Source organism: Phodopus roborovskii, unplaced genomic scaffold (genome assembly GCF_943737965.1).
Source record: "Phodopus roborovskii unplaced genomic scaffold, PHOROB, whole genome shotgun sequence".
Taxonomy (NCBI): Eukaryota; Metazoa; Chordata; class Mammalia; order Rodentia; family Cricetidae; genus Phodopus; species Phodopus roborovskii.
Genome location: NW_026126540.1, coordinates 34,490,824 through 34,503,575, shown reverse-complemented (window position 1 = coordinate 34,503,575; position 12,752 = coordinate 34,490,824). Strand labels below are relative to the sequence as shown.

Genomic DNA, 12,752 nt, shown 5'->3' with positions numbered 1-12,752 from the left:
GACTCTGTTGTTTTCCTTTAGAAATGGAAACTTTTAATATTTATAGGTCCTGATCAACCTGTCTACTTAGTTTGGTAAACATCAGAAGAGGCACATTTACTCAATAAATTAGTATATGCCTATCAGTCTCAGGGGCTCAGTGATATTGCTATAACCTAGGTGAATTAACCATAAGGTGAATAGCAGATATCAGAATAAGGGGAGCTGTCTAGATGGAAGGTATGGATAAAAGACAAGATAATTTGGGCTGTTCTCCCCCAAGTCACAATGAGTTTTATCAGTCAACAGGTTGACAGTCTTTTAGTTCCTATCTCTATGTAGTATGGGGGCCATGGGTCTAACCAAAATCAGCAATCCTGGCCAATTTATGTCTGGGAATCATTAACTAAGTGCTGGACTTTGTCAAGAGTGAAGCTAAGGATGAGGACCCCTCAGCTTCCTGGACACCACAAGGTGGGACTCTGGCCCTGGGTGTGCTTAGGAGCCAAGGTCTAGGGACCTGGCTAGGGAACAATTTCTAGTAAACCTATCCCTAAGGTCCCCTGATTCTCCAGGATTTCCCTGTTTCTCAAAAGCCAGGAAAAAGATTCTAGGAGTTTTCTAGGAAGCCTCTATTTCACAACTCCCAGTTATTGTGATAGAAACTCCCTTGTTCCTGGTAACTATGGGGGCCAGCCATGGGGCAAGCACATAATTATAAAGTCTGTATTCTTATCTCAAAAGATAAACTCCCATATCTTTCCTTTCTCTAGTACAACCAGACATTTGAAGTAGGCACCAGTGGATAAAGGTCAAGATGAATATTGGTTGCTAATCTATAGTCACACCAGCTAATGCCTTCCCTGTATCAGTCTTGCTTAGTTCCCAGGTCCAGACCTGAGGGTAGTGGGGGTTAGACTTTTACCAAACACAAGTCTCAGGAGGCAGAGGAGCAGGGAATGGTAGGGCCTGGTGCCTGGTGGAATATTAATCATAATGGGTCCATAGTCAGGGAAACAGAACATTTGGCAGCAGTGTCTGTGGCTTACACTTTCTTGGCCTGGGTGTGGTGGATCCATGATGTTCTACCAGCTATCTTCACAGCCATATGAGTGTGGAGAATCCCTGTGGAGAGTCCTTTTCAAGTTGGTTCCAGTGCCCCCTTGGCTACCCACTTGAGCCAGATGGTTATCACTGGACTCAGACAGGGGAAACTGATGGCAGAACTGGAGGTGGACTGAGTCTCTTGGCTAATCCATTGAACTGGAGTGCCTGTGGTGACTTAAAAGGAATGTTTAGAGAGTTCTTCCAACTGCTGGTCTGAACCTGGGAAGCAGTGGGGTAGGTCTTCCAACATAATCATATAGAGAGTAAGTCCCTCCCTATATGGGGTGTGGTGGGCCCAAAGCACAACACAGGAAGGAGGTCTATTCACCCTTCACTGGACTCCAATGAGAGTGTTGTTTGAGATTTTTTTTAAATGTCCTATTTTTGGTGGTGGTGTTTTGGTTATTTTTTTTTAACCTGCCCAGAATTCTAAGGTCTATATGCACAATGAACTTTTCAACCTATGTGTAATGCTTTAGCTATTAATTGAGAGGTTTGGGCTATGAAAGGCAGGATATTGTTCCCATTGCTGGGGGAGTCCTGGAGGAGCTCCCCGCTCTCTTTCTTTTTTTGGTTTTTCAAGACAAAGTTTCTCTGTGCAACTTCCCTGGCTGTCCTGGAACTCACTTTGTAGACCAGGCTGGGCTCCAATTATCAGAGATCTGCCTGCCTCTACCTCCCCAGCTACTACTTGAGCAGTTTCAATCTAAGTGGGAAAAGCATTTGTGAAAACTATAAAGTACCTTTACCTTCCCCTTCCAGGCCATATTTCAACGAAGTCAGTTTTCCCAAAGCTCAGTGCAGTGCTGGTCTCTCATTTGAACTCTTCCTGGGTAAGGGTTCTCTGCTTTGGATTCACTTGAGCACAAACCTGGCATCTGGCTGAGACATTGCCCACTAGTCTAAGTATAACATACCTTGGTTTGAGCCACTCAGGTTTTGTGAACCCTAGATGAGTAGTGTGGTGAAGGTCAGTTACCAAAGTCCTGTCATGTGTTTCTGGGAGAATGATCTTTTCCTCTGGTGTCCTCCATCAACCTGTGGGTTTGAGCTGTCCATTCCTTCCTTTGGTTGACCCATAGAGTCTCAGCCTGCACCAGGCTGTGGTTATGTCATGAGAATATCAGTTGGCCCCCACTGGTCTTAGGACCTTTTGTCAGGCAGCCATGCAGTGGCCCTGTTACCACTTGCCTCAGGGAAGTCATCTTTTTGTTGTTCATGGAGTGGGGCAGCAGAGCATAGCTAGCAATTTTTTTTGTGGGGGAAGCCAAATAGCCTCTAGGAGGGCCAGTACTTTCTCTTTGTTTTTAATGTCCTTTCCCCTGGCGATGTGAAGCCCTCTTTCTCTATTGATCATACTGTGGATATGCACAATAGTAAAAAGCATGGTGACTGTCCATGTGTATGGTGGTGGACTCTCCTTTTTCCCTCCTGAGAACCTAGGTCAGATCAATCGGTTCTGAGCTCTACACTGAGGTTCCTAGCTTGGGCCCAAATTGTTTCAGTTAAAGTAACTACTGTAGCTTCCATGTACTTGGCTTCATCTTTCATTTCATTATAGTCATGGATGAGCACTCGCAGGTCATCATCAGGCAAAAGGATAGCAGGATCGATTGTGGTAACTTTTCAAACTGGACTTAAAGGTGATCCAAGAGCAGGGCCCTGTACTGGGTCACACAGGCATTACACAGCCAGTGTTCTGGTGTTCCTCAGAGGACTGCCTCAATGGCATGGGGTCTGTGAGTATATTTGACCCAGAGTTAACTTGTTTTTTTCATTAGCTCTTAGATATGTGGGCCATCCCACATATCTGGCTACAGGGTCCAGATATGTCACAGAATGTTTCCACAGCCCCAAAGGGTGTGTTTAAACCCCTTTTACAATGTCTTCTCTTTCATGGGAAAACAGATGAAAAGGTTCTAAGGCTTCTGGAAGTCCTAGGACTGAAGCTGAAGGCCGGGCAGCTTTTAAAGCCTCAGATGCCTTTTGCTTAGACTCAGTCCAGGGCAGGGGTTCAGCGCCCCACTTTGTGCTGGTGTAGAGGCCTTACTATTCTACAAAGTCTGGTATCCAGACACAATACCTAGCAGCACTTGGGACTTCTTAAACCTGCCTCTTAAGTCTTTGGAGTTGGGATCTGAAAGATGGCAGCAGACCGACTCTGAGAGGGACCCCTTTTGCCTCCTCTACACTGGCAGCCAAGATAGGCAGCCTCTGATGTACAAAGTTGGGCTTTCTTAGCTGACATTTTGTAGGCAGGGTCTGTAACTCTTGCAGAAGTCCCTCAGTGACCTTTTATATTGTTTCCCCAGGAAATCTCTGGTTGAAGGGCAGAAAGTCAGTGCCTTACAAAACAGGATCAGGGAAGTTTTAAATCTTTGGGGCAACCTGGTCCGTGTAAATTGCCCACTGTAACCTCTCTCTGAGTCTGTCCTTTTAAAACCTCTGCCAATGGGAGGCTGAAGAATGCATCTTTCAGATCCAAAACAGTGCATACCTCTTTCTCTGAAAGAATCAGACTCCTAAGAATTAGAGGTCCCAGGTTTCTTCACAGGCAGGAGAGGTATATAGGAATACCAGAGTAGCTGGCAGGGCACCAGGATGCCTGCCTCTCTAAGTCGGGCAATATTGACTGTGATTTTCCTTTTGTTTACTCTGGGTGAGGGTATCTGAACTGGTTAGTTGAACAATTAGAAGAACTTGGTGTTTGGCTAGTCCTAGGGGTTTGTCTCTGCCCAGAGTGCTGAGAATCTTTGTTGTCAATCTGAGAGTTCCACTGTATCTTTTGATTGTAGGTAGGACTGGACTTTCAGATGAGATATTCTTTGAACAGAGGGCAAGACACCAAAATGTTGCTGCATGTCACCATCAGAGAAGGTGGTGATGTTATGCAAAAGCTGTTGTCCTAATCAGCTCTCTAGTGTTAAATGACTTTTGAGCTACCTCCAGCAACTGGAACCTACTTACACCTTTAACTTTTTTTAACTTTATAACTGTTTTTTCTAATACCTGGGGCCTACTGGGTGACAAAAAAAAAAAAACAACTTTTTTTTTTTTTTTTGCAGCTGTATTTAATCTTCCAAAAAGGACTAGTGAAAATTGTTTAAAGTCTCCTTGGTTAGTGTTGGACAGAAAGGAAAATATGTTCTGTCCAGCAGTGATTTCCCCATCACCAAAAGCAAAAGCAGAATTATCTAAAAGGTTAGTACATTTAGAGACTTCCCCAGAACTATGGACTTTGATGGATTAGACCTTTGTTTTCATTTTGGCAGATGATACTGTCTATGTATCAAGTTTTATAGCCTGAATGGTACTTCCATCATGGAGTAAGCTGTGCTGAGGTCTTGGGTCCCGTTACAGTATGCAATTAGCATCAACCAAGCTGGGATGGACAAGTGGTCCTGTATGTGAGCAAGCACTTCTCACATCCTGACAATAAAAACAGTAGCTACTTCATATTTCTTTGATATTTCCAGTAGGAGTATAGATGAAGAAGCTGTTAATTATACCTTCAAATCTCTAAAATGGATGAATAAATTCTGCTCAGATGAAGTAAACATGAAACTTAAGATATATCTGAAAGAAAATCCTTTACTACTTTGGGAGCACATTCCCCATGGAGGAATACTCCCTTAGCCTAGAGGCAGGAGGGAGGGCCTCGTCCCTACTCCAAATGACTTGACAGATATTGATGATCCCTCCTGGAAGGCATCACCCTCCCTGTGGAGTGGGGGGGGGCAGGTGGGATGGGAGGGGGAACAGGGAAATGGGAGGGAGGGAGAGGGAACTGGGATCGATATGTAAGAAAAAATTATGTATGTATGTATGTATGTATATATAATCCTTTACTCGAAGAAATAAGATTTTTAACTAAAAACTGACATCCAAAATCACTAGAGACAAAATTCTCAACAAAAGACATGGCTAAACCTAAGAAAAAGTTTATGATGTGCTGTCTCCTTCACAAGATCACCAGCAAAGGTCTGCCTACATGCTTGAAATTTCACTAGTACGAAATTACTTATTCAGGAGGTCTTTGTTTCAACAAACACTTATTAAAACTCAGGTAAGAACAGAAAGTATAATGTCACTGTATGTGGCTAGGGCTGCTCCCAAAGTCAGCAATCAGTAAAAATGTAACACAGGTAAGTTGTCATGTTTTAATTGTCAGACATCAGAGGCACTGATGCTCAGTGTGGGGACAAGTCCTCTTCTTCAGCTCTCCAGGTTCTCCTAGGAAGAACAGTGAGAATCTTAGTCAAAAAAAAAAAAAAAAAAAAAAAAAAAAAAATGGTCCTCAGAGCTGTCTAAGAATCCAAGGAAGTATCTGTAGATCCTGCCAGGGACAACCACATCTTTTACTACAACTTCTACTGATGCCAGAAATGGAAAGAAGTACTGGAAATTAGTGGAAACTCTATGGATTATTAAGATAAAGGCTTAGTGTTTGTTTTCTAATGAGAGGGAACAAGAAAGGATATGGATTTGACTGGGTGGATGAGGAGGTGCAGACATCTAAGAGGAGTTGGGAGAGGAGAAACCAGAATCAGAATATACTATATGAAAAAAATCTATTTTCAATTAAAATTAATTTAAAAAAATACCTATTTTTTTAAGTAGAGGTGCCCAGTGGTAATGGTGAATGCCTTTAATTCCAGCACTTGGAGGAGGGGGCAGAGGCAAGTGGATCTCTGAGTTCAAGGCCAGCCTGGTCTACAAAGAAATTTCCAGGACAGCTAGGGCTACACGAAAAACCCTGTCTGGAAACAGACAGACAGACAGCCAGACAGGATGTTCCCTATAGTCAACTGTAGATAAGACAAACTGCTGTTTTTCTTTGAAAAACAATTTTTTTTTCATACAATGCATTTTGATCATGTTTTCCCCTTCCCCAATTCATCCCAGGTGCTCCCCAAATCCCACCCACCCAACTTTATGTTCTTTCTCTCTCTCTCTCTCTTTAAAACAAAACAAAACAAACAAAAAACAAGAAACATAGACACAAACACAAACACAAAGTAGAAACCAAAATATACAAGACTGACAAGAAATAAATTCCCAAGCAAAGCAAAATGAGACAAAGTCTACACAAATACCATTGAGTTTATTTTTTATTGGACAGCTACTCCTGGGCATGGGGCCTACCAGGAGGTATGGTTAATAGACCCAGTGAGACTCCATCAGAAAAACAAAATAAAACAAAAAACCCTAAATTTTACTTTGCCAGCGGGTATCAATTATGATTGGCTTCTTGGTTAAGGGTGGGAACACGTGTTCATTCCCTGTCTCAGGGCTGGGATTACATTTTGCTTGAAGTTATGCAGGCTGCCTTGGTCTCTGTGAGGTCATATGTGCATTAGCCCCATTGTGTCTGAAAGACACTGTTTCACAAACTTGTTTTTCCTAGGTAATATTAAAGATTACTCTGCAGGCTGGGAAAATGTCTCAGTAGGTAAAGTGCTTGCCATGAGCACAATCATGAGGATCTGATACAAATCCCCAGAGCACATGTGGTAGTATGCACCTGTAATCCCAGTGCTCCTACAGTGAGGTGAGAGGCGGGGCAGAATTCCAGACACTCATGGACCAGCTAGCCTGGCATATGCAATGGAACTAAAAGAGACCATGTATTAAATAAACAGTCAAAGGCAAGGACTGACATCCAAGGTTGTTCTCTGGTCTCTACATATGAATTGTAGCATGCACGTGCCTGAACTCATGAGCATACATATACATATCACAGATATACAACACACACACACACAAAGATTATTTTAAATTTCCTCAACACATATTAAAGATGTTCAGGAACAAAGACTCAGAAATGTACCAGGAAGCAGAGTAAAGCCAGGCTGAGATGAAAACTCCATCATCAATAAATATACTTTAGAGCTGATTATATATGGTAGAGATTAGCTTTACAGCCAGTGGTCAACATTTCAGGCAGTGTTGTCCAAACCTCACAGGCTGAGCTTTTATTTACCTTTTCTACGAGAACTTACAGAAAGGTTAATAATTAAGAGTCCCAGTTATTAAAACCAAAACAGCACAAATGCCTAGCAAAGTGTGGGTGGGGCTTAACAAAAACTTACCCATCCTCCCTGGTCCTGGATAAATTCTCGGATGGCTGTATTCCCATTGATCATGCCTGTCATGCAGCTAGCCACCTGTCTTGCCGTTTCAGGAGCCTTACGGACCACATATTCAAGAAGTTTCACTGACACTGCCAGAAAGGCTCTTTCAAAAGCTAGGGTGGGGTCTTGAGTACACCAGGCCATGCTGAGAGACTGGACTACATCCCTGAGAACAGTTCCTGCCTGTGGAGGGAGACAGGCTCTGTCAGTGTGGCTCAAACAGGCTTGGAGTCTGCAAGTCTAAGAAGTACTCTTCAGGAAGTGGCCAAGGTTCCACTGGTAGCCCAGGGGAATATTAGAGGGCAGATGAACAAATTTCTTAGTTTTAGCATTTTGATACTTTAATATTAGAAAAACATTAAATACCCCCATCAAGCTCATGATTTTAGATATCATTGGGTAGGATGAACAAAATACTGTGAAAGAAAACTAATAAGCACATCATAGTGAGCAGGTCAAACTGTAAGGGCATTATTTCTATGATTAGGAAATGTTTATCAAGGTCTAAAGTTAAAACAAACAACAAAAACCTCTTCCTCCCCAAAAAAATTAGCACAAAGACTATTGGGTGGAGTCAAGGTAGATCTTTGAGGTATAAAGGGGGCAGCACTTGTCAGATCAGAATGTTAAATCTTAAAAAAGCTAAGACTAGAAATAGCTTCAGAAGGTACCTATATCTGAGGATTTTTGTTTGTTCTTTTTACATTTATGTATTTACTTATTTCGTGTGTGTGTGTGTGTGTGTGTGTGTGTGTGTGTGTGTGTGTGTGTGTGTACACAGGCCACAGTGTAAATGTGTTAGTTAGAGGACAACTTGCAGGTGAACTTCTTTCCTTCCACACAGGCATCCCGGGGACCAAACTCGAGCTCTCAGAGCTGCCAGTAATTTTACCCAGTCATCTCTCATTGACCCTATATCTTAGTTTCTAAGTATCATTTTTCACTGAAAGAAACCAGAGTTGCCTGGTTCAGAATGTCTAATATAAGACCTTCTGCTAGAAATTAAGCAAATTTGAAACATGACAAAGAGACAAGTCATGTGGTTCTCTCAACAAGACAGGACAAACTCAACTTTATTCAGGGATATTCAATAACATTTCCGATCATCTTGAATTGTCAAGGTCATAAAAATATATGAAAAGACCGAAGGATCAATACATACCAGGAGACTAGGACCCATAACTAAATGCTGCATATGAATCTGGCTTGGATATTTTGCTATAAATTATATTGTTGGGACAAGTGGCAAAAATTGAGTGGACTATCCAGGTCACAGTTGTGCCTTTAATTCCAGCACTGGGAGGCAGAGGCAGCTAGATCTCTGTGAGTTAGAGGTCAACCTGGTCTGCAGAGCTAGTTCTAGGACAGCCACATCTACACAAAGAAACCATGTCTCAAAAAACAAATCAAAACAAAAGAACAAATCAGTAGACTCTTAGGATTCAATGCTATTATATATCACTATCAGTTTCCTGGGTTTGAAGTTACATTGTGGTACTATAAAAGAAGGTTCTTACTTGAAGGGAGTATAAAAGTATTAAAGAGTGAGGCTCTATCCTATTAATTACTCTCAAATGACTGGAGAAACTCTCCATACCAGCAGTTCTCAACCTTTGATTTGCCACCCCTTTTTGTGGGTGTGTTAAATGATCCTTTCACAGGGGTCGCCTGAGACCATTAGAAAACACAGATATTTACATTACAATTTATAACAGTAGCAAAATTACAGCTATGGAGTAGCAATGAAAATAATTTTATGGTTGAGAGTCACCACATTAGGAACTGTTATTAAAGAGTTGCAGAAGCTTGGACATTGGTGGTGCTCGCCTTTAGTCTCAGCACTCGGGAGGCAGAGGCAGGAGGATCTTTGTGAGTTCAAGGCCAGCCTGGTCTACAGAGCTAGTTCCAGGACAGGTTCCAAAGCAATACAGAGAATCCCTGTCTCGAGAACCACTGCTTTTTACCATGCTTCCAACTTGAGTTTGAGTTTGAAACTGTTTCAAATGTCTTTTTTCCTCCTTATTTTTGTTATTATTGTTGTTGTTTTGTTATTGTTCTAAGTATAGAAATAAAAGTAGACCTAGTTAGTAGCCATATAAGATAGCCTCAAGGCCAGCAGTTGGAAGTAAGATTCTGTCTGAATGTAACCCAGGCACATCCCCTATGCTGTCCATTAGGAAGAATAAAGTGTGCCTCTGAAATCACCTAGGTTCAAATTCTAGCTTTAACATTTACAGAGTAAGTTTCTTACTTGTTTCCTTATACCTCCGTTCTTTGTATATTTAAATGGTAGCAAGTCAGGAAGTACTTAATGAATACTATTGTGTATAAGGAACATTTCAAAAGTATATGAATACCGAAAGGAAGAAAACAAGTTCGGTATTTGCTTTCATGGAGCTGTGTGCTGATTGAGAAAGATCGCTCTAAGAATAACAGCTGTATAATAATCCACACATGAATGCAATGATTAAACAATGAGATGTGGTCATGCAAAGTAATATGGACTAGCTGCTGTTGTTGATATAATCAGCAGCATGACTTGGAACATTGTCTTTATAGCTATACAGAGTCCAAGTGCTACCGCCAGTAATCAAGACTTCTGAGGCAAAGCCAGCAGATTTCCTTAAGGGTTTCTCGAATTGCGTCAGACTTCTAAACTACAATATTTCTGAATCTTACTACTGGACTCTGGGATGAGGGGAGAAGCTGACTCCCAGAAGGGTTAAGCAGTTAAGCATTAAACTGATGAATAATGGAGCTGTTGAGATAGGTCAAGAATTAAAGATACTTGCCACACTAATCTGGTGACATGAATACAATCCCTGAAAACTACACAAAGGTGAAAGGGGAGAACACCACAAAACTGTCCTTTGGCCTCCACAGATATGCAGAGGCACATGTGTCCCTCTGCCAACACCACCCATACACATACAAGAAGGAAGAGGAAGAGGAGGAGGAAGAGGAGGAGGAAGAAAAAGAAGAAGAAATATACATATACATAAAGGATTATTTTCCAAGAATAGGAAACTGTGAGTGAGATCTATGCACACTAAGGACAGCCCTGATGATTTGATGAAGCCTATGAGTTCCTTCCTATAGTCCCAGATTGTTATTAATGTCTAAAGAATTAGCAATCACATTTCTTTCTATAGCTTCTTGAGCAAACATAAACCTCCAAATCTTCACTAAACATTTCTATTCCTAGTATACAGAAGTAAACAACAAGGAAGGAAGGAAGGAAGGAAGGAGAAAATTTAAGTTCCAAATAGAACAAACAGCAGACAATATTAAAAATCAAAAATCTGACCTGTCCTTGAATGGTTTCTGCAATGACGTTATTGGCAGAAGCTTCCAGATCTCCATTGAACTGGTCACCCAGCATTCGAAGGCGACCAGCAATAATAGACACATCAAAAGAGCAGGCCTCTCCTAAGACAAAGAAAATACCTTCACCATGCTTGAAGAGATGGGAAGTCTCCTAAATCTTGGCAAAAGGGAAATGTTCTCGTCTTATTTTCTGGTTTGTTGAGACAGGTTTCTCTATGTAACCCTGGATATCCTGGAACTCACTCTGTAAACTAGGCTTGCCTATGCTACATTCTCAAGTTTTTAAAAACAGTTTGGCATCATTTGTTCTCAGTAGTTGCAGCCAGATAATCTTCTTTATTGAGAAGCTCTTTCCTTTCTAATATTGCCAACAATTTAGGACTTCCCTTTGAAAACTTAAGAGGAAACAGAGAAAGTATGTTCTGACTCCATTACCCACCTGTGTTCACCTCAGAGTAGGGGCCTTACCTGAGTATGGTTCATCTGAATCCAGTAGATTCCGGCTAGCAACCTGTAATGTTGGGGTCAAAAGATCTGTGAGTAGAGCATTCATGACACATTCTGTTTGCTCCTCAAAAGTCTGGGGGTTCTTCATTTTAGACATTTTCCACAAACAAGTGGTTTTCCACTCAGCAGAAGGTTAGAAAACCTGGCAAACCAGTTGTGCCTGCCTGCCTCTTATTGCTTCCTAACTGGGTATGTCCTAGAATCATTCCCACTAACTTTTTTTTTTCAAGAGTAACTGCTCAAAAAGGTACAATTCTCTCAGTTCCGTATCTCTGAACCACACCCTTGCCAGTACATAAGATTAATGAATAGCTTTTATAGATAAACAACCTATAACTAAAACAGAATTGAGGAAGATTCTCTTGAGCAAGTTTCTTAAGAAATACTTCCTGGAGCTGACAGCCACCAATGGCCACCTCTTCATCCTTTACATCTGTAGGTTGCCTCCCTACCCCAGGGCCCTTGCCCTCACCCCACTTCTGCAGAAGGTTTCAACATTAAACTTGCACAATGTCTTTAAAACCAAGAGTAGTGGATTTTGATAAAACATGGAACAACTTCCTAACTCCAGTCAAAGCTGTTGCCATGCTGGAATGTGTTGAGAGATCAACATGGAATGGCCATTTCTCAGATATCTATGCTTTACGTGTGGCCTATCCTGAACCACTTGAAGAAAGGCTTTGATGCAGAAACATAGGTTTTTACTTTAAATCATGTTTGGCATTTGCATAAGAGAGCTCTGGAGTCAGCAAAGGGGGTGAAGTGGAGGAAAAACTCACCAATTTCATCACTGTTTTCAAATACATCGATGAAAAAGATATTTTTCAGACGTTCTATGAAAGAATGCTAGCAACATTTCTAATTTATGGGTTGTCTATGTCCATTGATTCTGAAGAAGCCATGTTCCATAAATTAAAGCAAGCCTGTTATGAGTTTATCAGCAAGCTGCATTGGAAACCAAGACACAGGGAAGATTAGGGCATTAGTTTCCAAATATATGTCCTTCAGGCTGGTGCATGGTCTCTCACTCAGGCTCCTTAATCCATATTTGCAATTTGCCAGGAGTTAGAAAAAAGTATTCAGATGTTCGAATTACTTTATAGTTTAGCATTTCAGTGGAAGGAAACTGGCATGGTTACATCATGTCTGTACAGGTGAAGTTAAAATGGACTATTTGGGAAATCTGCCTGTAGCTATGGTTACAGCATATCAATGGCAGTTCTTCTTGCCTTTAAACGCAGTGAAACTGTCAGTTATAACTTCAAGACAGCACCCAGATGAACAAAAAGGAACTGACCACAATGATCAAATCATTACTTAGTGTAAACATGATTAACCATGATTCAGAAAAGGAAAACATTGACACACGACCTTCATTTTCATTAAATATGAGCTTCAGCTATAAGAGAACAAAATTTTAAAATTCCTTCATCAATGAAGAAATATCCATCACAAGAACTGGAACAGCCTAGAAGTGCTGTTCATCATCCGCATCATGAAAGCATGCAAGGTACTTTGGCACAGTGCCCGCAATCCAGAGACAATCAGCCAGTCAAGAGCCATGTTCAGTCCCAGATCATTGTGATTCAGAAGTGCATAGAAGTCCTGCTAGATAAGCAGAACACGGAGCAGTTGAGCATCGGCAGACAGATACTCTCACATCTCGTGACACCCGTCCTGGTGCTGGTGTTAGATTAT

At 41.4% G+C, this 12,752-nt stretch overlaps 1 protein-coding gene across 1 annotated transcript; it reads right to left on the bottom strand.

Moving 5' to 3' along the window:
- Positions 1-4,935: 4,935 nt before the first annotated feature.
- Bcl2l15 (BCL2 like 15) lies at positions 4,936-11,489 on the bottom strand. Its single transcript, XM_051199211.1, has 4 exons — positions 11,016-11,489; positions 10,528-10,649; positions 7,179-7,403; positions 4,936-5,319 (listed from the first exon to the last, which is right to left on the bottom strand). The coding sequence occupies exons 1-4, from the start codon at positions 11,149-11,151 to the stop codon at positions 5,302-5,304; spliced, it is 501 nt and encodes a 166-aa protein (XP_051055168.1). The 5' UTR covers positions 11,152-11,489; the 3' UTR covers positions 4,936-5,301.
- Between the last annotated feature and the right edge of the window lie 1,263 nt (positions 11,490-12,752).